This window comes from Aquarana catesbeiana, linkage group LG06 (assembly GCF_042186555.1).
Source record: "Aquarana catesbeiana isolate 2022-GZ linkage group LG06, ASM4218655v1, whole genome shotgun sequence".
NCBI lineage: Eukaryota > Metazoa > Chordata > Amphibia > Anura > Ranidae > Aquarana > Aquarana catesbeiana.
This window is the reverse complement of record NC_133329.1, coordinates 267,149,083-267,173,737: the sequence shown is the minus strand read 5'-3', so window position 1 is coordinate 267,173,737 and position 24,655 is coordinate 267,149,083. Positions and strand designations below refer to the sequence as shown.

General features: G+C 41.1%; 2 protein-coding genes across 7 annotated transcripts in view; both read left to right on the top strand.

The window, feature by feature from the left end:
• Positions 1-24,655, top strand: part of RAPH1 (Ras association (RalGDS/AF-6) and pleckstrin homology domains 1) — a 345,430-nt gene that overhangs the window by 107,141 nt on the left and 213,634 nt on the right. The window lies entirely within an intron of this gene.
• On the top strand, positions 21,487-21,816 carry LOC141148064 (N-alpha-acetyltransferase 38-A, NatC auxiliary subunit-like). Its single transcript, XM_073635220.1, has one exon. It carries the CDS (start codon positions 21,487-21,489, stop codon positions 21,814-21,816), a length of 330 nt encoding a protein of 109 aa, XP_073491321.1.

Below are 24,655 nucleotides of genomic sequence, written 5' to 3'. Positions count from 1 at the left end.
ATACTGTGGCGGTCAATCTGACTCTAACGAAGGCTGGTTGGAACTGACTAACTGTCACTGACATCACCAGGGACAGTAATACAGTGATCAGTGATAATACTATACACTGGCTGGGAAGGGGTTAAATATGTGTCTAACTATGTGTAATGTGTGTACAGTGTGCTGTTTTTACGAACTGATCTCTTAAGTTTCTGATTCCTGCTTTGCAGATCGTTCCCTTCCTACAGAGCTTTGTGTTTGCCAAATCAGCAGGTCCCGGCCGTGAATCATTGGTCGAGACTTGCTGACAAACACCCGCTGTGCACAATCACAGTGGGAGCCGGGTGGGGAGCACGCATGCGCACACACAAAACCCCCGGAAGTAGGTGGCAACATACCGGTACGGGTGCCTACAGCGGCTGCTCGCCCGCAGAATGCGGTGGGTGGCAAGCAGTTAAATAATTTGTTTGTGCCAAGCTGGCCCAAATAAACTATTTATGTTACTAACAGATGCTCTAGCTGTCAGCATTGTATAAACTGTATGCAGTGTCAGCTACATATAGTATACAACACTGTGTTCCGGCAGTGATATGGGAACTTCCCATCTACTGCTGGAACAAAAGCAATTCAGGCTGAGCGCTGCTCAGCAATTCACAGGGAAGCCTTGTGTTTTATCAGTGAATACCAAACTTTCTTGGTTTGCCTGAGGTTGAGGGGGAGGTAGGTGACGACATGATCTTTACCTCAGCCAATCAGGGGAAGCCTTTCATGAATGGCTAAGCAGTGCCACCTTGGCCCAAACAAACTAGTTAAAGTAAAAGGAAATATGGAGTTAGGCTTTAAAGCGGAGCTCCGCCGAAATTTTTTTTTTTTAAAGTCAGCAGCTACAAATACTGCAGCTGCTGACTTTTAAAACATGGACACTTACCTGTCCAGGGCGCCCACGATGTCGGCACCCAAGGCCGAACCATCTCTCGGTCCTCAGGTGCTGCCGCCTCCATCTTCGGTAAGGGAATCAGGAAGTGAAGCCGTGCGGCTTCACTTCCCGGTTCCCTACTGCGCATGCGCGAGTCGCGCAGCGCAATACGGCTGGTCCCTGCTGTCTCTGGGACCCATGTGTTTCCCAGCAGACAGCGGGGAGGAAACAGGAAGTGGCGTAAATAACGGCAGATTCTGTGGCTATCTATGCCGGAAGTGGGTACAGATACCTGTAATATACAGGTATCTGCACCCCCCCTCCCCCCTGAAAGGTGCCAACTGTGACACCGGAGGGGGGAGGAATCCGATGAGTGGAAGTTCCACTTTTGGGTGGAACTCCACTTTAGGTGCTGAAACAGAAATTGGTTTGTCTACTCACTAAGGTTAGAAATACTTTTCTAATTCCCTGCTGTTGACTTTTGTATGAGCAATGCATGCAGTTGTCCATCCGTTGACTTGCAGACAAATGGTTTTGTAGAGGAAAACAAGTATTTCTAAAAAAAAGTTTAATTTCCCAAATCATCCTCCAGGACAGTTACTTGAGATGATTGGCTCTGCCTTCAACTGGAAACACAAACAAGAAAGAGATAAAAATGTCACTCCCTCCCCCTCATCCTCAGTTGTTGTGTGGGATGAGCACTTCCATCATGGTACATGGCCAATATACATCTTAGACAGGTGAAAGGCAGCTAGGTTGATTTATATAATCCCTTAAATTTGGGGGGGGGGGTCGGGTTGGAGTACAATATCTTTGCTATCCCTAGCGATCACGAAGATCATCTAGGAACAAGTAGAAGTAAGTTTGGTTGCCCCATGGGTCAATAAAGGAGCTGGGTCTCAGCGCTAAAGTCTCTAGCAGTCGGTTATGCCTGGATTCTACAGACTTGTCCGAATTTATTATCACAGGGACCGGTGTTCCATCTGAATTCTTCGCTCTTCTGCCTGATGGCCTGAAGGCTGAGAGTGGAATTATGGAGAAAAGAGGATGTTCAGAAGGAGGATTACTACCTTTCTCCTTAGGCATAATGGTGAATAGCCGTATAGTGAAACTATGCAAAAAAGTTTGGAAGACGTTTTTATTCCTGGCAAAAAAGAATTGCCATATATTCATATTCAATTTCTGCAGTTCAGGTTTCACTCCAGGAATGAGTTAAAAAGGGTTTGGTGCCCAGTACCTTTTTAAGGTGCAGGTGATGGCTCTTTGGGGTTTTCTGGAAATTAGATTGACAAAGATCTGTTCAATTTCTGGCCTTTTATAGTGGTCCCATCTAAGGCTCAGTGCCTCCTGGAGAATATGGCCTGCTGGATTGGAGATATTATTTTGGCATTAATCAGTTCTTGTCAGTTACTACCTGCTAAAATTAGAGATTGTTCCTCAAGGTCGATGGCTGCATCACTAGTAAAGAGAAAGAAAGGTGCTTTGTGGGAAGTCTCTAAGGCTCCATTCACACTAATGCGTTTTTTGATGCATTTTGCAGAAATGCATGGGAATTTTTTAACATGGGTTCCTATGGAACATGTTCACATTAATGCATTTTTGTACCTCTGCGTTTTTGAAAAGGGTCAGGGACTTTTTTTCATGCAAAATGCAGCATGCAGCCAATGTGTTTTTGGCGGGTTTTTTTTTTTTCTTTTAGACTGTATACAGTCTAAAAAAAAAAAAAACGCAAAACGCGGCAAGCACCACAAAAAACACTGCAGAAACGCTCAAAAGCAACATGCATAGATGTGAATCGAGCCTAAGGCTCGATTCACACTAATGCGATTTTTGATGCATTTTGCAGAAATGCATGGGAATTTTTTAACATGGGTTCCTATGGAACATGTTCACATCAATGCATTTTTGTGCCTCTGCGTTTTTGGAAAGGGTCGGGGACTTTTTTCATGCAAAATGCAGCATTTTGCATGTAATAGAATTCAATGGACCCGCATCCAAAAACGCAAGTACCGCATTTTTACCACGTTTTTCGCTTTTGCGGGTTTTTTTCTTTCTTTTTTTTTTAACACTGTATACAGTATAAAAAAAAACACTATAAAAAAGAAAAAAAAAAAGCAAAACGCAGTAAAAACGAGGCAAAAACGCATGTTCAGAAACGCGGCAAGCACCGCAAAAAGCACTGCGGAAACGCTCAAAAGCAACATGCATAGATGTGAATCGAGCCTAAAGCCTGATTCACACCTATGCATTTTTATTGCTTTTTTTTGCATTTCGCAGATTTGCAGAACGTGTTCCATAGGAAACTATGGTAAATGGACTGTAGTGCAAATCTGCAAAATGCATAGGTGTGTATCCAGCCTAATACTGTGGTGGGGTCCTGAAGCCATGCTTTCAGGAAGCGCTTCCATTTGGAAATGTTATCCAGTCAGGACTTGTCCTTCAGGAGGAAGGTGTTGCAGGCATTAGTCCAAGTATGTTTGTTTATTTTTTTATTCTTTCAAGTAGTTGTCCTGGAAGATGATTTGGTAAAACTATGGTTACACTTACTGGTAATGGTGCTTACAAGAACCTTCCAGGGCAGCATCCATATTCCCACCCAGTTGTTTTTGGTTTAAAGTGATAGTGTTCAAAATTGTTGCATTTTTACCTAAAAATTCCTCTTGTGTACATTTTTGTAGATGCTTTACTTACAACTGAGGATGTGGGGGAGTGAGGGGCATTTTTAATCTTTCTGGTTTGAGTCGGACTCAATCCTCTCTCAAGTAGCTGTCCATCCAAGTATGGTTTCTGTAACTGTCCCTTTTTACATTTTTTTTTTTCCTTTTAGGACATTTAATGTTCATTATCTAAATAGAAGATAGAAAATCTAAAATTTGTAAATTTTGAAGAGCTAAGAATAATATGAGCTTCTAATAACAGTTTGGGAGCAGATTCCTTTATAAAGCTCCTCCCCAGTTGACTAGCATGCATATTATAAAGCACTCGCGTACATTGAATAGATTACTACTAAATTGTTACATATGGGATTATCTGGGAAAAGTCTGATTATTTTACACCCTGTGTAAATTCTGGTATTTTCCATTCTTGCACTGAAACCACAGTTGGATTATAATTGCAACCAGAAATTACACAATATGCCACAGAAGCCAGAGAGAAGTGCTATTAATATCCAGAGATAAACATTACTCTTGGCAGAGTGCTGGTTAGGGACGTGGGCAGAATAGTTATATTATTAATAATCTGAGGTGCAAGTGAAAAGTTTTATTCAAAGTGCACACCGTCAACTCCTTTTGCTGGCTTTAAGAGACTGAAACCAATGACCAATTGATCAAACATTGTCTGTGTGTATTTCCATGATTTTTTTTTCCTGACTCAATGACTCAATGTGGAACTTGTAAATCCTCAAAGCTTTTTTTTTCAAAACATGTTTTTACCACTGACCTGACTGTTTTATGCACAGAGCGACTCTGTAATGTAATAAACACAAATGCTTGCTGTTGCGCTGACCCTCAATGGTTAACGTAGGCTGTGCCTAATTTTTTTACTTTAATGTAGGGCTGACATGTCAGTGAGTGAGGTCTTTATAGGTTTGGGTAGCAGTGGAATCTTTTAAAAGGAATGCTTCTACATCAGCTGAAATGTGTTCAATAGCTGGGCTTATACCTGCCTACATATTTCTTGGTTGTAAGACTATAGTCATCCAAAGTAATTTTTTCAGTCATAACCGGAGTAGTGGCTTTTCTGGCTATGGCATCAAAATGCATTTTACAGAAAGACTGGTTTGTCACCCATAGTATTTGATCCAGTTCTTTCTTTTGTTCTCTTATGCAGAAAGAATGGATTGAAGGACCTAAAGGTCCTTATTTATCCTATTAGGTGAAATAGCATATGATATTGTAGTATAGAAGAGGGGTAATCTCTGTATTAAAAAAGTGAATCACACATTTTATGGAAGCCTTTACACATGTGTGGGAAACCTAAATGTGTGCTTTTAGGAAATATGTTTGTCCCCAAGCAGACAAATACAGCAAACTGCGAGGACTAACCTGTGGATTGAAGAATGTTTATAGATTTTAGAACCCTGATGCCCAACCTGTGGCCCTTTTAGTATCTGATGTGCGGTCCTCGGATCTCAGCAGTCTGTAGTGGGAATATTGATTAGGATACTAGCATTGATCTCTACTAGCCTCATTTAACATGTTCCCAATTTTTGTCTTCTGCAGCAATATCCCCAGCCAAAAATTTAGCATGTCCACACTCTCTGACCCTCATTTCCTTCAGGCATTACATATAGTGAACTTTAGTGATGTCAGGGGCTGCATTTGAGGCCTCCTTGAGCTTATAAGTTGACAACCACTGCATTAGAAGCTTGTAGGGAAGTGTGTATGTTCACACAAACACACCTTTGCCAAATAAGCCTTATTTGTGATTAAGAAAAGTAAATCTGTGGACAACATGGAGTCCCAGGTGAACAATAACGTATACGTGTAGAGGTACCCAATGCTTCAGACAAAATAGATTGGTCTGCTTTCTTGTAGCTCAAATGCTCATGATTTTCCTGCAACATATTTTTTGTTTTCTTCTTTTAAGGCAAACTGTTGGCACGCTATAGTCCTGCTAGTTTACTAAGGAATGTTGATAAATGCCCTGGTATTCAAGGAGTTAAAAGAAACTCAATGAGGCTGCTGCAGTTCTTGAGTTAAATAGAAAAAAAATGTTGGATAACGTATAATACAGCCCAGTTTCCAAAAAAATTGGGATGCTGTGTAAAATCATAATAACAACCAGAATGCATTGATTTGCAAATCTCAAACATATTTTATAAACAATAGAAAGTAGAAAACTGAGAAAGTGTACCATTTTACGACAAAAAAAACAAAAACAAAGTAAGTGATACTAACTAGGAAGAGCTGGAAGAACATTTTGCGACTAATTAGGTTAATTGGCAACAGGTCAATAACCTGATTGGGTATAAAAATGACATCTTAGAGAGTCAGTGTGTCTTAGAAGTAAAGATTGACAGAGGTGCACCAATCTGTAAAAAGCTGCATTTAAAAATTGTCGAACAATTTCAGAATATTGTTCCTCAATGTAAAATTGCAAAGACTTTAAATATATCATCATCTACAGTACATAATATTAAAAGATTCTGAGAATCTCGATTAATCTCTGTGCACAAGGGAAAAGGCTGAAACACAATTCCGAATGCCTGTGATCCTGGGGCCCTCAGACGGTGCTACAATAAAACCAGGCATGATACTGTGAAAACAAAAACACTGTCTGTGAACACAGTTCACTGTGCTATTTAAAAATGCATGTTACAGCTCTATCATGCAAAAAAGTCTCTAGATCTGAACATGATCCAGAAATGCCTCCATCTTCTCTGGGCCATAGCTCATTTAAAACGGTCTGTTGCAATGTGGAAAACTGTTCTGTAGTCAGAAAAATCAAAATTTTACACTTGTTTATTTTTTGTCAAACATGGGTGCCATGTTCTCTGGACTAATGAGGTAAGGGACCTTCCGGCTTGTTATCAGCACTCAGTTCAAAAGCCTGCACATCTTATGGTATGGGGTGCATATAGAAAGGGCAGCTTGGACATCTGGGAAGGCACCATCAGTGCTCAAAGAGATGTGCAGTTTTTAGAGCAGCATATGCTCCCATCCAGATGACATAATTTTTAGAGAACACCTTGCATATTTCAGCAGGACAATGCTAAACCACATACTGCATCTATGACAACAGCAAGGCTTCGTAGCAGAAGAGTCCAGGTGCTTAATTGGCCTGCCTGCAGTCCAGACCTTTTACCAGTTGAAAGTTTTGGTGCTATCGTGAAAAAAAAAAAATACGACGAAGATGACCCAGGACTGTTAAGCAGTTGGAATCCTATATTGGGCAAGAATGGCACAACATTTCTTTTCTTTTTGAAACATCAGCAACTGGTCTCTTAAGTTCCCAGAAGTTTGCAGAGTGTTGTTAAAAGAGGGGATCTTATTTTTATCTTAAAATGTTCCATTTCCTCAGTTTATAAATTTGATATGTTTTCTATTTTCTGTTGTAAAGTAAAATATGAGTTTGAGATTGCAGATCATTGCATCCTGTTTTTATGTAGGTTTTACACAGGGTCAGGGTGTGTTTGATTCATTTATTTTTTTGTGGGTTTGGGGTTGCAAAATAAAAATAATATAATAATAATAATAATAAAAAAAAAAAAAGTAAAAGCTCTCCCGACGTCCCTGTACACACCCAAAAGCAAATGCGTGAGTATGCCACACACACATACGTGTAAACATAAACTACACTATCATGAACTTCGGAATGAGAGCAATAATTCTAAGGCCATTTTTACAGTTAAAAGGTAACAGCACTTTTGTGGCAAAAAATATTGCAAATAAATTATATAGCATATACAATTGCAACACAAGCCATGTTGTAATTTATTGTTAAAAATTACCTTTCCTTTTTCATTCTGCAGCGCTGTAAGTCTTCATGTACACTTGCAGCACCTAAACTTGAGTTTAGGAGCTTTTGGCGTTTTTTTTTTGCCAAAGCTCCTAAACTCAAATCCATAAAAGCCTGTGTGTCAATGTACATATAAGCTTTTACCAGAGTTTAGGAGCTTCTGTGCTTAGGTGAACTTCAACCTCCCTCTCCTGAATATGGAAGAATTGCGTTCAGGATAGGAACGTTTTAACCGCTGGCCATGGGAAAACTCAAAATGCGACAATAACACATTTTCCGATTTCTCGTGCCCATGGTCAGGGTACGCTAGTGTACATGTAGCCTTACACTTATTTTGTTTACTTCAGCCCCAACCCTGTCAGTCTTATACTCATGTGCCCTTGATTCAGTGAAATCCTGGCTATGTAGCTTCCTCTGCACTACAAGTTTGCCAGATGTCATAGTATTCACCGCTGCGCCTGTACATTCGCTGGGGAATTTCTATTCAGTCCTATGGAGAGAGAGCCTGTATCTTCCCATGCCGATGGACCAATCTCATATCTAGGGCACAAGGATATGCCTGCCAGACAACCACTCTGCGAGTGTGAAATGGAGTAATGACCAATTTACTATAGTTTGTGAATGTTATTTGTGATTTTTATTTAAATTTTATTTCCCTTCTAGAGAAGCGGAGAGGGTAATTTGTGATGGCATTTTTTGGGGCTCAAACTAAATATTTTCTCATAATGGATAATTAAAAATTCAGTCACAATAGAACAGTCAGTTTGTAGCAGCAGTAAGCTGTGTGCATGAAAGAACATGTGAGGACAGGTAGAGAATGTGGCTCTCCCAGTATAGCTGCTATCTCTAATTCACTGCCCTAGGGCTGTGTAATTTTTGTGTTTTTAGATTATCATTGCCTTTGGCTGTATTTCACTTTTGCTTGCATTGCTGTAAGACTCTTCAGTTAACAGTTTCACTGCTGACAGACACCCAGAACAAATCAGGTAGCACCTTTTCATTTTGTTCATTGATGCAGTTTTTGTTTATTTACCTATTTTTGATCACACATTGCTAAATGCAAAACTGCGTTCTTCCTTTTTTTTTTTTTTTTTGTAAGGAAGTGTTGAAATCACGAACTAAAGGCAAATACTGCTTTTATTCACATTCCTTACCAATTGAAGGGCAGTAGCTGATGCACACTTCTTTGTCTAAACGTCATAAAATTATTGCCCCTGCTTGTTCTCTGGCTATGTAATGAGAATTTAAAGTGCACCTGTGGCTGTTCTACAAAAGGGCTACTGTGGGTTCAGAGATGAGGGCAGAGTTTGGCCTACAACATACGCTGGCTTTTGAGTTCTCCAGACTCCTTTTCAGGGCTACTCATATTATGAAGGCAAAAGCAGCTTCAGCAAGAATGCTGTGTACAAAATTGATTACCATGATTAAAATAGTAAACTATAATGCAGGTAAGTTTTGTAAATGCAAAATAATCGAATTAAACTGGAGTGTATCTGAATCATTTGTAAGCTTTGTAGTCAAAAGGAAACGAGAAGGCCTTTTGCTATACTAGCACATCTAGGGTTAATTCCAGTGTTTCCCCACTTCTCACTTTGTGCCATAGAGCTCCTGTCCACTTTATAATGTGTAATCTTGTCTGAACATCTCTGTTACCAAGTCAAACACTCCAGCCTAGCTTTGTTCTTTTGTGTTTTCAAGTCACTGTCTGCTCATACATTGCTTTAGGTCAGTCTTTTCTTTGTGTTTTATTGACTATCTTGATGACAGTCAAAGAAAAATACCTTTCTGGAGGGCTGAGCAAATGGACAGATTTATGTTGCTTAACACCAGAATATCTACCCAAGGAATTTTATTTTAATGCTGCTGGTATTCTTGTAAGTTTTTTTTTTTTTTTTGTAATTTTACAAGGGTCCCGTGAAACCCACACTGCATGTCTTCAGTAGATCCACCCCCACCCCATGCCAAGATTTCTTCGGGATAAAGTATATGTATACAGTGACTAGTTAAGAATTACTGGACACAATGTTTATATAACTCTGCACTTATGAATGTGCTGCACAACATTACACAACCCTATAAGGAGTGGCACAGTAGATTCTTTAACAACCTGAGTTAGTGCAAGGCGAAGCATTTGATATATAGGTACGTACATGATCTCTTTACCTTCTTCCAGCCCCGTGTAACTTTTTTTTTTTTTTTTATGAGTTTCCTAGAACAGTGAAGTTTTGAAGTGTGACAACATAACAGCAAAGTTTGATGGTTTATGCGCCAGTCTGAGCTGAGCAAAAACTATGCGCAATTAAAATGGCCACCTAAATTTCAGTAAAAACTATTGTGTACAAAATGCTTAGGCCTCATGTACACTACTGCTGGTAAACGGACCTTTAGGAGCAGTTGGGCATTTTTTTCAACTGCTCCTGAATTCTCCTCTGCTATCTTATGAGTACATGTAGACCAGGTCGTTTATAGTTGTTTCTAGGCAGTTGAGTTTAGAGGCCTTTTTTGGAAAGCAAAAAAATGAGTTTAGACGCTGAGTTTAGAGGCATTTCAAGTGCCAAACGCTTCTAAACACGGTAACATTTCGTTTATAGGTGTTTTTCATTTTTGGCTATACGCGTCATGTAAACGCGGCAAAATGGACATATTAAATGTGGTTTACTATCTGTCAAGTTAAATCGTTCAGGAGAGGTTGTAAAAACGTCCTGTGTACATTAAGCCTTACTGTTCATGGGTTTTCTATCTAAGGGATATAGGAAAAAAATAAGAGTTGTGTATGACCCTCCTTTTTCAGGATGCCATGTCTGAGTGGCATGCCTCATATCTGATTTGTAACCAGCAGTGGTTTTCTTTCTGTGCATAATTTTTCACTCATAATGATGTGCTAGCTGAAGGTAAACTCCAGGAAGTTCTAAAGGTTCATGTACATGAGGCTTTAGCTCTGGTTCACTCCGGGCTGATTTGATATGTGATTTGACAAAGGCACTGTCTGAATTGGTGCGATGCCGACTTTGTGACACTGCACCGATTCCCGAAAGTAGTTCCTGGACTACTTTTGGCAACTTCGGGGGCAATTTCAATAGACATCTGTGCATGAACCCGCTTAGATGTCTCTCAAATCGCCCCCGAAGTCGGACTGAAATGCCAGTTTGAAATCGTGCGAGTTCAGCTGTTTCAAAGCCGCTCTCGGGGTGAACATGGCTTAAAGTGGTTGTAAACCCTTCCAGAAACCCAGGTGAAGTGATTGGCCTGGGTGATACACAGATGAAACAAATCCTCCTACATAAGTTGTACCTGTTTATCTTCAGCTGTCTTTCCCCAACATTTAAATAAAGTGTAGAATTTACACAGGATCTCTCTGCTCTGAAAAGCAGGGTATAAAGAGCTGAAGTTACATCGGTGAGGGGAGCTCTGAGTGCTGATTGGAGGGAACAGAATTGAGGCTGTCAATCAGCTGGAGGTCTCTCCGCTGACATCACTGCAATCAGTCCAGGCAGCGCGTCATCCCGACTTACGAAGTCTGGATCCGCCAGGTTCCTTGACTGATGGCAGTCTCAGCGAGCCGCTGAGACGGCCGCTCCCTACCCCTCCACAGCTCAGCAATCCAATGAGCATGGAGGAGCAGAGAGGAGAGATGCTGGCTGACAGTCAGCAGCTCTCTTCTCGGGGAGGAGTGAGAACCGGCGATGTTCGGTGGCTCGGTTCTCAGTGCAGAGATGCCGGGGGACAGCTGCAGTATTGGTCTGATGCTGCATCCACCTAAGTATGTATGAATAGGAAAAAAAAATACTTCTCTTTAAAGTGCCCCCATGGCACCTCAAACTGCTACCAAAACCCCTATAAACTGCCACATAAAGTTTTAATCATCTAGGAAAGTCAAAATGTAGGCTGTGTTTGCACTGAGATGATTGTGCTTGAGCATAATGAAAAAAAAAAAATGTGACAAGTAGGGGCATCCTACCCTGGGAATGAGTCCCTATGTCCAGTATGACATACAGTATATATCCAGTATAAAATATATAATACACTACAAATAATAGTGATACTATCTGCCACATGCAAACCCAGCACACATTAGACATGACACATTTAGAGGGGATTCAGAGGATGTTTGGACACGCTGGCACTCATAGTTCTTCAGCAGGTGGACACACATGACATTACCTGTTTGAAGCGCACCAGCCATCTGGGGTTCTCCTCCACTGTGATGTCACCAGAGATCGAGGAGCACACGCCGTTATGCTACTAACCTCTCCAGTCACCTAGTACCATGTTAGCAGGGCGGCCAGCCTGCCCCAGAAGTGATTAGCCAGGTAGAGCAGCGTTTGTTAGGCAGCTGTCACTTGGTCAGAAAAGGTGTGCACTCGGCAAATAAGGGGAAGCTGTGTATCGGGGAGGGAACATGGTGCCCACCTCCTCCTCCACCCACCCAGCTGTCCTCGGACTCCCAGGAGCCGTCTCGATGTGGCTCTCCTCACACGCAAAGCTGCTGCTGACCTCCTCCACAGCCCCCATGCCAGGCATCCACCGCGGCTGCTGCTTTCTTTAGATTGGCCAGCAGAGACTCCATCAGTGCCCCAGCCCTATGTAGGGTGGCGGCCTACAGCCCCTCATGTTCCCTAGCCAGGCTAGTAGGGAAACAAGCAGCTGTGGCTACACTCTCGGCGGCAGTGTGGTAGCGCCGGACCTGGGTGTAACTTCAGGGGTCATTTACTATAGCGCTAAAAAATGATCCTACAGTCCCAGAAACTAGTGCCCAAATAAGGCCGCGTACACACGAGTGGACTTGCCAACGGGCTAAATTCCGTCTGCATTTCCGACAGATTTAGAATATGTTCGATATCTGAGTCTGTCGGAAATGCCGACAAAGTCTGATGGGGCATAAACACGGTCGGAATGTCCGACCAAAAGCTCCTATCAGACTTTTTCTGTCGGGAAGTCCGGCCGTGTGTACGCGGCATAAGACTTCAACTCTCAGAAACTGAGTGCTAATGCAAATGGAAAGGAGCGCTATTGCGGGCAAAAATGCCTGTCAGATCACATATGCAGGAATAGTGGAAGTCAATGGGGCTCAAACCTGCAAAATCCAAAGTTCTCACTGAAGGCTTATATGTAAGTTCTTTGACATAAAAAGGGTATAGGGACCTGGGTCCTGTCCCAGGAGACATGTATCATTTGGAAAAAAATGTTTTTAAAGCGGCCGTTTTTTCGGGAGCAGTGATTTTAATAATGCTTAAGGTGAAACAATAAGAAAAAAATTGCTTTAAATATCGTGCCTGGGGGTATGCCTGTAAAGTAGCGCATCTTTCCCATATTTATTACTGTACTACAGCCAAATGACATTTCTTAAGGAGAAAATTACATTTAAAATTGCTCGCGGCTGTAATGTATTGCCGGTTCCTGGCAATATAGAATCAAAATCAAAGGAAAAAACGGCATAGGTTCCCCCCACCAGTCCATACCAGGCCCATCGAGTCTGCTATGGATATTAAGGGGAACCCTAAGCCAAAATTTTTTTAAAAATTGGCGTGGAGGTCCCCCCCAAAATCCATACCAGACCGTTATCCGAGCACGCAACCTGGCAGGCCGCAGGAATGGGGGGGGGACAAGAGAGCACCCCCCCTCCACCTGAACCGTACCAGGCCACATGCCCTCAACATGGGGAGGGTGCTTTGGGTCCCCCCCCCCAATAAAAACCTTATCCCCATGGGGACAAGGGTCTCATCCCCACAACCCTTGCCCGGTGGTTGTGGGGGTCTGATGTTAAACTTCCAATATAAAGTCCAAAACTAACTTTTTTACATTAGAGACTATTTCGACAGGAGACAAATAAAATGCCAGCATGATTTTGGATTGTAGTGAGAAACCCACACAGGGAGAACATATCAACTTTGACACAAGCATTAGGATGTTGGGGAATTGAACCAGCAACCCCAGTGCTGCAAGACGGACTTGCTACCCACTTAGCCAGCAGGCAGCCTCACACATGTCTGCATCTCTGTGGTGTGGTGGAGGGGGATTATGATGTGGGGTTGTTTTTCAGGGGTTGGTCTTGGTCCCTTAGTTCCAGTGAAGGGAACTCTTAAGGCATTAGCATACCAAGACTTTTTGGACAATTTCATGCTCCCAACTTTGTGGGAACAGTTTGGGGATAGCCCCTTCCTATTCCAACATGACTGCACAAAGCAAGGTCCATAAAGTCATGGATGAGCAAGTTTGGGGTGGAGGAACTTGACTGGCTGCAGAGAGTCCTGACCTCAAACTGATAGAACAGCTTTTGGCTGAATTAGAGCAGAGACTGTGAGCCAGGCCTTCTCATCCAACATCAGTGCCTGGCCTCACAAATGCACTCCTGGAAGAATGGTCAGACATTTCCATATACACACTAAACCTTATGGACAGCCTTCCTAGCCTTCCCAGAAGCTGTTCTAGCTGAAAAGGGTGGGCCAAATCAAATTTTAGCCCTACGGACTAAGACTGGGCTGGCCATTAAAGCTCATGTGTGTGTAAAGGCAGGCGTCCCAATACTTTTGATTGGATAGTGTATCTGGCAAGAATTCCAATGGTGGTGAAACCCTCCTACTCATAAATACTACATTTAGTTTTAGGACCTGGGAGATGAGACAACTTCTCTACATGAAGCAGCATGTTTGGGATTCAAACCCAGACACTCAGGGATGCTAAGCAGAAGTTCTAACCTCTAAGCCACAGAGCTGAAAACCTCCTACACAAAATACTCATAAATACTGCATTTCTTTGGACATACAGGTGATGGAATTACATTATACAAGAGTTATTCTTCTTGATTTATTTTGTGATATTTGGTGGCTCTTTGTGGGTGAGTGTAGAAGTGATATTACCCTCACATTTTTGGGAATTGCATTTTGATTTCTGATGTTGGTACAAATATCACATTTTTTGGGCTCAAATTATGATTATTTGGAAATAATAAAAAGCACAAAAAATTGTGATTCATTTTAAATTTGCATCATCAATGGTATTGTTTGTGGTTTGTAAAGACACCTGTGTGAGTTTGGGTAAAGATTGTTGTGAGATGGAGAGTAACAAGTGAAAGTGACAGAGAAAAATATATTTTATCAAAACTTTCCACATTCTAGCATTCTTAAAAACAAAATATTTGAAGTAGAAGCAACAATGTTGCAAAGGAAAATGTATTTCAGAGAAAGATACATTTTATCTCAACATTAAAAGGTTTTATTTGTGAAAGTTACAATTGTACCATTAGAATCAATGGCTAAAACTTGCATTGGACTATATAATAGCGCCGATTTTTACTTCCAGAAAATGCTCTTTAACACAGCGCTCATTTTTGCATTTACTATAGCGCCTTGTAAAAAAGACACTGGAGCTAAAATGAGAGCTATTTGCAGGTCCTGAGCATGCTCAGTTGTGTTGGCACCTAGTTGTACAAAAACGGGGAATTTATCTCTCCTCAGACTTTTAAAGATATTTCAGTGTAGAAATCACCTTTTCACACAGTTTAAAAGCAGATTATCTTGAAATAATATACCGCATATTTCAGTACTATATAGGCAATTATATCATGCTCTAAACAATATTTCCATGTGCAATTCTCCAGGATTTAGCAGAGTAAGGGTTTGGGCGCTATTTGGTTTCAGGGAACTATAGTAAATTCGATTTTGGGAGTATTTGCTCACCAGCACTATAGTGAATACCGTTTTAAGCACTAATTAGCGCTAATTACCACAATTAGTGTTAATTAGCGCCGCGGCGCTATAGTAAATGACCCCCGTTGTGTTCCCCATACCCTGAAGTATCGGTTATTTCTTGGAGCCTAAGGAAGGCAGGATAGTATATTCCTTAAGTAAGCTTGTAATTTTCCCATAGCAGTGCATCTCCCTGCAGTTTAAACTGTAAACAATTCACCCATATTAAACCTTTTTCTAAGATCGATTTTTATACCCGGTTTCTATGTAAAAACCTTAATCACATATAGAACATTTTTCATTATTATTTGTATCTCGGTAATTAGTATTTTCTAGCAGACACAGATGTAAGACCTGTATAATTCTGTGTTGTATAGCTATATGTAAAGCTAGTCTACTTCCGCTAGTACAGATTTTAAAAACTAGAGAAATACTTGCTTGGTGAGATTGATGTAATTATAGGTTTCTGTACCAGTCTGACATTGCTACATCTCTGAGTCAGCGCTTTCCCTCTAATCATATGTTCACCGACACTTGGAGAATATGCTCCAGATTATTATGTTTAGCTAAAAAAAAATTCTTGCTGTGGTTGTGGAAAAAAATACGGTTTTAGGATTTTTTGTCTTTAGTAACTCTTTGTGTGGATGTAGCTTTTGGGATTTGAAATAAGGCTGCGGGTTTATGCATGTCATTAGGGGACAAGTCATCTTAAATTTTACTTCTCTGCTCCTTAAAGGTAAAATATATTTTTCATTCTTCTGCATGGCAGAGTAGCAGGGTATGAACAAATAGTTTTTTTTTTTTTTTTGTTTCCTTGGATATAATCTAAAGATAACTATAGCCAAGTAATGTCCAGTTTGGTTACCTTTGGCCAGACCTGGCAAAAGTCACATGTCTGTTGGTAGCCGCAGATGCTGCTAGCTTGCCATTTTCAGAAGGAATAATCTGTTTGGCAAGTTGGATCACCAACTCTGACGAGGGCAGTATTCTTCATTCGTCACCCTTTCCCTACCTTTTTATAGGGAATCTGAACAAGGATGGAGGCTGCTATCACTGCCTTTTGCTTCAGAAAATACTAATTCATTGGCTGTCACACATGCTATTCTGAACTGTTAAGGTGGGTTGATAATTAAAAGAACAGTCCTTAACCTGGAACAAGTATGCAGATTACAATTCCACACTATAGTATGCTCCAAAGTTACCAGAAAACTATTTGTGTGCACACTGTATTCATTACAAGATGCATGTGTTCATAACATATAGTCCTTATGTGTACAGTTCTCTGTCAGTACATGCTGGCATGTTCGCGTTGTCACAAAAGCACCACTGCACTAATGTGTACATTGCCTGAAATGCTCATTGTCAAGGAAAATATGCTCTAGGTCTACTTTGCATCTGTGTGACAGAAGTAAAAAATAATAGTAAGTTGTTTAGTGAACCATGAGAACTGCTTGTGGTACAGCTACTTGTATAAACAGGAAGGGGCAGCAGTAACAAATGATCTCATGCAGTGTCTTCATTTACACTCAGTAATTCTTACAGATTTACTGTTTGCCGTGTCTTCTGATGGGCTATTAGATATTTCTTTGCCCCAGGGATGGAATCTTAGCTCTTGGAATGATAGTTATCCCTTAGAGATTTGCCTGTAAAAAACTGCAGTAATAGTTTTATCCCAAGGCTTTCTGCTTAAAGCGGGGTTTCACCCACACCGCCAAAAAAAAAAAAATATTAAAAGCCAGCAGCTACAAATACTGCAGCTGCTGACTTTTAATACATGGCCACTTACATGTCCCAGGATCCAGCGATGTCGGCAGGGGACGCCGAGAACCCGCTCGGTTCTCGGCAGCTGCCGCCGCCATCCTAGGTGAGGGAATCAGGAAGTGAAGCGTTGCGGCTTCACTTCCCGGTTCCCTACTGCGCATGCGCGAGTCGCGCTGCGCGTCCCAAGTGGTCCCCGCTCTCTCCTGGGAGCTGTGTGTTCCCAGCAGACAGCGCGGTGGGGACGGGAAGTGGCGTAGACTCCCATGGGAGTCTATGCCGGAAGTGGGTGCAGATACCTGTCTTAGACAGGTATCTGCACCCCCCTCCCCCCTGAAAGGTGCCAAATGTGACACCGGAGGGGGGGAGGGTTCCGAAAAGCGGAAGTTCCATTTTTGTGTGGAACTCCGCTTTAACATGTATTTAATTTTACGTTTTTGTGGACTCGCACATAATATTATTATACAGGATTTATATAGGCACAATAGTTTGTGCAACACTTTACAAAATGGAGTGAGAAAGTACAGTTATAACACAATTCAATACAAGAGGGTTCAGAGGGAATGGTTGAAACCTCTGTCAGGTTTTTGTTGCCAGTTGAGGAGATTTTCCTTCACTTCCTGTCCTGTAGACACAATAGGAAATGAGAGGAAATCCCTTCAAGGTGAGGGAAATCCCCTTTTAGACGATTGTCTGCAAAACAAATGTTCCCACTACAAAAATGTACTTTTTATGAAAAGCTTTTTGAAAAGCTTGAAAAAAATATTTTTGAAAAGCTGGATCTGATTGGGACCACACTGTGTAGTCAAGTAAAAGGGACCCCCTTCTGCAGCTAAGTAAATCTCACTTGCAGCACCACCTACTAGTGAAATCTAGTATGGTTCAACATTGACGCAAAATGATTATATGGGAGCTGTTGTTTTTTGTGGTCGACCTTTAGTCTACCTTGCACAGCTTTTCCTAGCCAGGGTTCCTCCAGAGAATGTTTGGGGTTCCTTGTGAACAATGACAAATTGATCTTCCAGATATAGTTGCCACCAATGTAAGAGGGCAATGTTTCCCTAACACACTGTAAAGAGTCTTTTCTACACTAATCACCAGTGCAAGGGTTTTTTTTCCCCACTAATCACAAATGCAAAAGGGCAATTATCCACTAACCAAAAATGTGTTCAGGGACACTACAATTTTTTTTGTGTGTTTCCCCTCTTGCATTTATTTTCATTATTCTTATTGACTCGTAGAGCAAGAGATTGCTTCTTCTATTTAAAATGTCAACAGCTTACTATAAGCTTACTCGCATCTTTTACCATAAAATATTAATATAATGGTATTTAGCGGGGATTGCAAAAAGACTTAGAAGGGCACAAGCACCTAGTGCATTACCACCACCAAATTTTATTGAATAAAAAGTGACAAAAACATACTCACAAACACGAGAAAAACTACTCCAGCCTAAGCGATGCCAATTTAATTGCAGTTGGGAAGCTGACATGTTTGGGGCCAAGCCCCTTTTCTTAGAGCTGACCCCGAGACCTAAAAATTATTTTGAGGGTTCCTCCAGGGGAAATAGGCTAAGAAAGTCTGACAACTGCAGGACTATGGTCACTCTGTTGTGTTCTAGGGGTATTAAGTTGGGGACCCCTCTTTGTAACTATAAAGAGTATTGCCAAGTGAGCAGAGGACTTCCCCAGAACATGTAAAACAGTTTATGCAAATATGAGTAGAGCAGATGCCGCACACATCGAGTCAAACATTATCATAGAATATTTTTCCATCCAGGAACCCAAATCATTCAATAATAAACTCAAATATTTAGGGTACAGAAACATTAACTCTTAAACCAACTTCATGTTTGTTATGGAGTAGATTAGTGAGTTACTGGAAGCCTCCAGAGTAATGCAGAACAGATGCTAAGGTCAGAGTCCACACTTTAAGAAAAATGCAGTGCTCGGTCTTAGCCAGCATATTTAAATTTCCATTTTTTTCAGTTTGATTTCTCCCACCCTCTGCAATTTTTTTAATCCTTCTCTTTTTTTTTGGTTATGTAATTCATTGCTAGGCAAAATACTGTAAATAGTAAATCCATTTCTTATTGTGGTAGTAGTGTATGATTATATTTTGTCTGACAACGGAAGCAGCTGTATCAGTTTGTTTTTCCACTTCCAAATATCATATGCTACTGTGTCCATAGTTTAGACCACTTCCTGCTAAATAAATAGCCCAGGCTTACTTGCAAATCTGTGCTGTCAAACAGATTCACGTTTCCTGCTGCTCTTGTGGATAGATAGAAGATTGAAATGCCTGCTCCTACAATGATTACTCCACAGGGCACTGATCCTTAGGACAGTAATAGGAAGCACATCCTGTTATAAATTTCTCACTGTTTCTCCTCTCCTACAGCAAGGATCTTTTCCCAAATAGGCTTTAGGGAACAAAAAGTGTATCCTGTCTAATTTAGAAAGGCACATGAGCATATATTTCCTGCTGTAGTCTACAAAATCAGTGCAAAACCTTTTCTGTTGGTTTATATCTACTCTGTATGTCAGTTTACAAAGATAACACCTGACTTGGCAATAAATAATTCTCATACATCTATTACATCAGGAAAGACCAGCTCTTTTCATCTTGGATTCTCGGTTCCACGAGAAATTGCTAGTGTCAATGAGTGATCTTTATAGTTGGCATGACCTGTTCAGGTGGATTGATCTGTTTTCTGAAGGTGCTTGCCTATTTGTAGTACCCACATCACTTGGCAGAGTCAGCAACGTGGGACGAGTATATGTAAGGTAAATAACCATTGACGCAAATGTGTGTTGTTTTTTTTTTGTTTTTGTTTTTTTACTTTCTGTCAAAGGAATTTATCCCATTGACCACTGATGAAACCAGGAATTAATTCCTCTTAAAGAGGAACTGCAGTCTGCTCACCTAATTTGTAATAAAAACATATTTGCCATTCTGAAGCTTCCCTCCAACCACTTTGCATATTATTTTATATATACTGTGATTCAGTACTTGCTAAATATGCTGCAGTAATCTCCCTCCACTGAGTCTGGCTGCAATCATTTTAACTGTCGGCAGCTGAAGCTGCTGTCTGTTCACTTTTTGGATTTACACAGAGGCACACCTCCAGCTCTGCAGCTTTCATTGGCCCTCTTTTAGAGAGGCAGAGAGAGGCAGACAGAGGGAGAGAGAGAGAGAGGCAGAGGGGGGGAGAGAGGTAGAGAGAGAGTCTAGGCATTTTTCCAGACAAGAAACAGGAAGTGGGCTGTATAAGGCATTTACTGGCAGAAAAAAAATGTTACTATCCAAAGTAACAAAGTAAACAACAAGGACAGAGGATTTAATAGATGGAAAGATAAAAAAATGACTTTAATTCCACTTTATTAACATCAATGTTTGGGACATTCTTTGCACTGATGTAAGGGCAATTCTTCCTTCCATTTACAATGTACAATGCTAAATTGCCTCACATTTGCACGGTAGAGTAGCCCATGCGTTTGAGAAGATGTCCCTGACTCTCTCTCCTAAAATCACGCTGCACCGAGTCGCATGGTGCCACAGCACCCAGTGATTTGGTGCACGCGAAAACACAACGCATTTGCTGATGCGCAGGGGGGCCACGAATCCTTATGGCACCCTCACACATCTGCTAAAGAGCAGCGCATTTTGCCTGCTGATCGGGAACACACAGGATTTTGCCAGCATTCCCAACCCACACAAATGTGAACCTAGCTTAATAAAGCACTGCAACAGTTTCAAACTTGTTGCACAGCTGTAAATTATTTGACTTCATGTACATGTTTTGTGTTTCAATATTTTTATTGAATTAAAGCAAAAATATAGACAAGCTGTATAGAATGAAAAATGTCATTGGCTGCCATGAGTAAAATAACGGTACAACGTCCGTATGATATTCATTAAGATTGACCAAAAAGAAGGACTCGAAAGGGGTAAAACACATTTGAGGTGTCGTAGCAACAATATACCCAATATTCCTGTGCTTCAAGAGTCTCAAGAGGGACTACCATGGAGAGGAATTTGTGAGACTACTTATTGACACTGAATATATACCAAATGGTCAATTATGCCCCAAATTGATTAAACCATATAACATCCAAATTATTGTCCGCAACCTGGGGACAGATGATAAAGAACAAACATAACTGGGTATAGTGACCCTATTGCACAATATTGAACATAGCTGCACAGTCCAGGATCGATAATAGTAGGAGGCCTGCACCCTTTGGAAAAATTGAGTATTACAATAGGTTTGCAAGCCTCCAACATAATAGGCAACCTACTTATTGGCCAGAGAATCCGGGAAAGGTTCCCGAAACTGAGGTAATTGTAGTCAGTAAGGAGTTAGTAGAGGAACACGTTGAGGGAAAGGAAGGGAAGCAAAGTAAGGTGAAAATAGAATATAAGAACAGTAGAAGGGGGAGATACCTGTGCGGGAGACAGCTTAAAATGTCAAGATACAAAAGAAAAAGGGAAAAAAGACAATTAGAAAGATATTTGCCAGATAAAAGAGCAACTTTCATATAGGTAGCCCGGGGTTCCCAAATCAGCTCAAATTTCTCAACAGAATTCTGTAGGATGCTTGTCATGTTTTCTTGTGACATTAACCAAGATATTTTCCGGGTGCCTGGGTTGTGTGCTTCCCATAGTGCACTGCGGGGAGAGGAGATGGCAGCTGTGCTGGAGGAGAATGGATGTAGTCCCCCTCCTGGGGACCTGGATGTGGGGCCCAGGAACAACGCCCGCCGTAAGCTGCAGACTCTCCTGAACAAAAACATGCGGATAGAGATGACAGATGGACGCTCCCTGATTGGCTGCTTCCTCTGTACAGACCGGGACTGTAACGTCATCCTCGATTCAGCCCAGGAATTCCTCCGTCCCTCAGACACTTTTCCTATCAGAGAGCCTCGTGTCTTGGGTCTTGCCATGGTCCCCGGACATCACATTGTGTCCATACAAGTGGAGCTGGAGAGCGTCACCTCCCCTCAGTACCTGTGAGCAGCGGAGGAGACCGGATGTTGTGTGTTCCTGAGTGCAGAATATAGACATCGGCTGTCTGTCCCCCCCCCCCCCCCAGATCTGTATGTGTGTAACGCCGTGTACATTTTTCTATAATGCCAAAAATAAATTATTTTTACTGCCAAAAAAAAAAAACCAAGATATTTTCCGCTTTGCCATACTAAATGATTTAAGTCTTTTTGACCCCAGATCTTATATTTAAGAGGTCCTGTCATGCTTCTTTTCTAGTACAAGGGATGTTTACATTCCTTGTAATAGGAATAAAAGTGATACATTCTCTAAAAAACAGTGTAAAAATAAAAGGTAAAATAAATAAGGAAAAGAAAAACTTTTTTAAACGCGCCCCGTTCCGCCGAGCTCGCGTGCAGAAGCGAACGCATACGTAAGTAGCGCCCACATATGAAAATCGGTGTTCAAACCACACATGTGATCTATCTCCGCGATCAGTAGAGCGAGAGCAATAATTCTAGCCCTAGAACTCATCTGTAACTTAAAACATGTAACCTGTAGAATTTTTTAAACGTCGCCTATGGAGATTTTTAAGGGTAAAAGTTTGTCGCCATAACACGAGCGGACGTAATTTTGAAGCATGACATGTTGGGTTTCAATTTACTCTGCGTAACATTATCTTTCACAATATAAAAAAAAAATTGGGCTAACTTTACTGTTATCTTATTTTTTAATTCAAAAAAGTGTATTTTTTCCAAAAAAAGTGCACTTGTAAGACCACTGCGCAAATACTGCGTGACAAAGTATTGCAACAACCACCATTTTATTCTCTAGGGTGTTACGAAAAAAATGTATAATGTTTGGGGGTTCTAAGTAATTTTCTAGCAAAAAAAAATGTTTTTAACTTGTAAACAACACATCTCAAAAATAGGCCTGGTCCTTAAGTGGTTAAGATAAATCTAATCAAATTTTGAGTAGATTTAGAAGTTTTAGCTATTGGTAGATTGAGAAGAGCTGTCTTGGGGTTCTGGGGCACTAAAACTCCAGTTATCTTGCGGAATAAATGGAAGATTTGAACCAGAATGCCACATTCTCTAAAGCAGCAGGATATATTTTTGCAAGGCAAGTGGGTGCCATGTACCAGCGGGTAATGACTTTCAAGTTAGCTTCTATCAGAGATATATTTTGGATACCCTTAAAGGTATGCTTGAAACAGTGATGCCATGTATTTATAACCCAATCAAAATCAAGATCTCGTTTCCATCCTAGCATATAAGAGTTTTTATACGTGGTCTCCGCTAAGGCCGAATAGATCAAAGAAATGCCTCCTCTCATCTCCTGAACTTTAGAGCACCACTGTTCATATGGTGTCACTGTTAAAGGTTTGGGTTTTGTAACCCAAATCGAATTTAGAAAGTGAGAACTTTGGGTGAAGCGAAACTTCTAAGAGTGGCATCTATAATTTACTAACACAGTAGCTAAAAGAAAGTGGACCTGAAGAGTTAATGAAGTGCCTGATCCTATATAAACCTTTGTCTGTCCACCATTGAAATGCTCATATGTCATTCCCTGAGGGAAAGTGCGGGTTGTGGAAAATGTGTTAGCGGGTGCCATACTTATGTGATTTTAGGTAGCTTATGTAGGGAATCACATAATGCTATTGAGTGAGACAAAGTTGGGGAGAGTATCGGGGGTCGGGATTTAGGGTCACTTCTTATTAGATAGTCTATAGTGAAGTTAGGGATTTATTGTCTCTCCATAGCAACCCAATCAGGTTTAGCACCTCTGGAATGGACAATAGAGATCTGAGCCAATGAGCTGCCTGGTAATACCACCAGAGATTAGGGAGTCCTAATCCCCCCTGAAATTTGGATCTGTATAGTATATGTTTAGAGAAACGGTGTCCTTTTTTTCCCCACACAAATTGACTATGTATGATTTCAGTTTAGAGATCTGGGCCTTTATAACTGGGATAGGAAGGGAGCGGAACAAGTAAAGGATATGGGGTAATAATGTAATTTTGATAGCATTCATTCTGCCTAGCCAGGAAAGTCCTAGGGATGACCAGTGTGACAGACCAGAAGTGAGTTTCTTGATAAGAGGTGGGTAATTAATGCTATATAGCTGGTCTATGGAAGAGGCCAAGTTAATACCCAAGTAGGGGATTGCCTTATTGTCCCAGGTGAAAGAGAAACAGTCCCGCACGTGGTCCACCAGAGCGGGAGAGGTCGATACATTCAGGGCCTGAGATTTGGACATATTGACTTTGAGGCCGGAGACTTGGCCAAAATCATGTAGCAATTTAGAAATTAGAAATATTAGGAGTTGAGATGAGGGGAGAGGTAACGAATAATAGTATATCATCTGTGAAAAGGGCACATTTATGTGTAAACGGACGCTGTGGATATCAGGGTGGTTTCTGATCGCAGTAGCCAAGGTCTCTATCGCTATAGCGAATATTAGAGGGGATAGAGGACATCCTTGTCTAGTCCCTCTAGCTATAGAAAAGGGTTTCGAGTAAATGCCTTGCATTCTGACTTGAGCGGAAGGGTGAGAGTAGAAAGCTTCTGCTTTTTGCAGAAACGCACTACAGTTCATTTACATGGTTTCCTATGGGACATGTTCACATCTATGCTTTTTTCAGCCACTGCGTATTTGGAAAGGGTCAGGGACTTTTTTTTTTAAACGCAAAACAGTGCTTTTTTGGTTCAATATACTTCAATGGAGAAGCTGCAGAAAAGCATGTAATGCGTTTTTGCAGCAATTTTGTGTTTTTTAATTTGCCCAACAACAAATTGGCCCAAAAAAAAAGCAAAAACACAAATCTGAGCAAAATCACGTGCGCAAAAATCAAAATGCACAGCAAAAA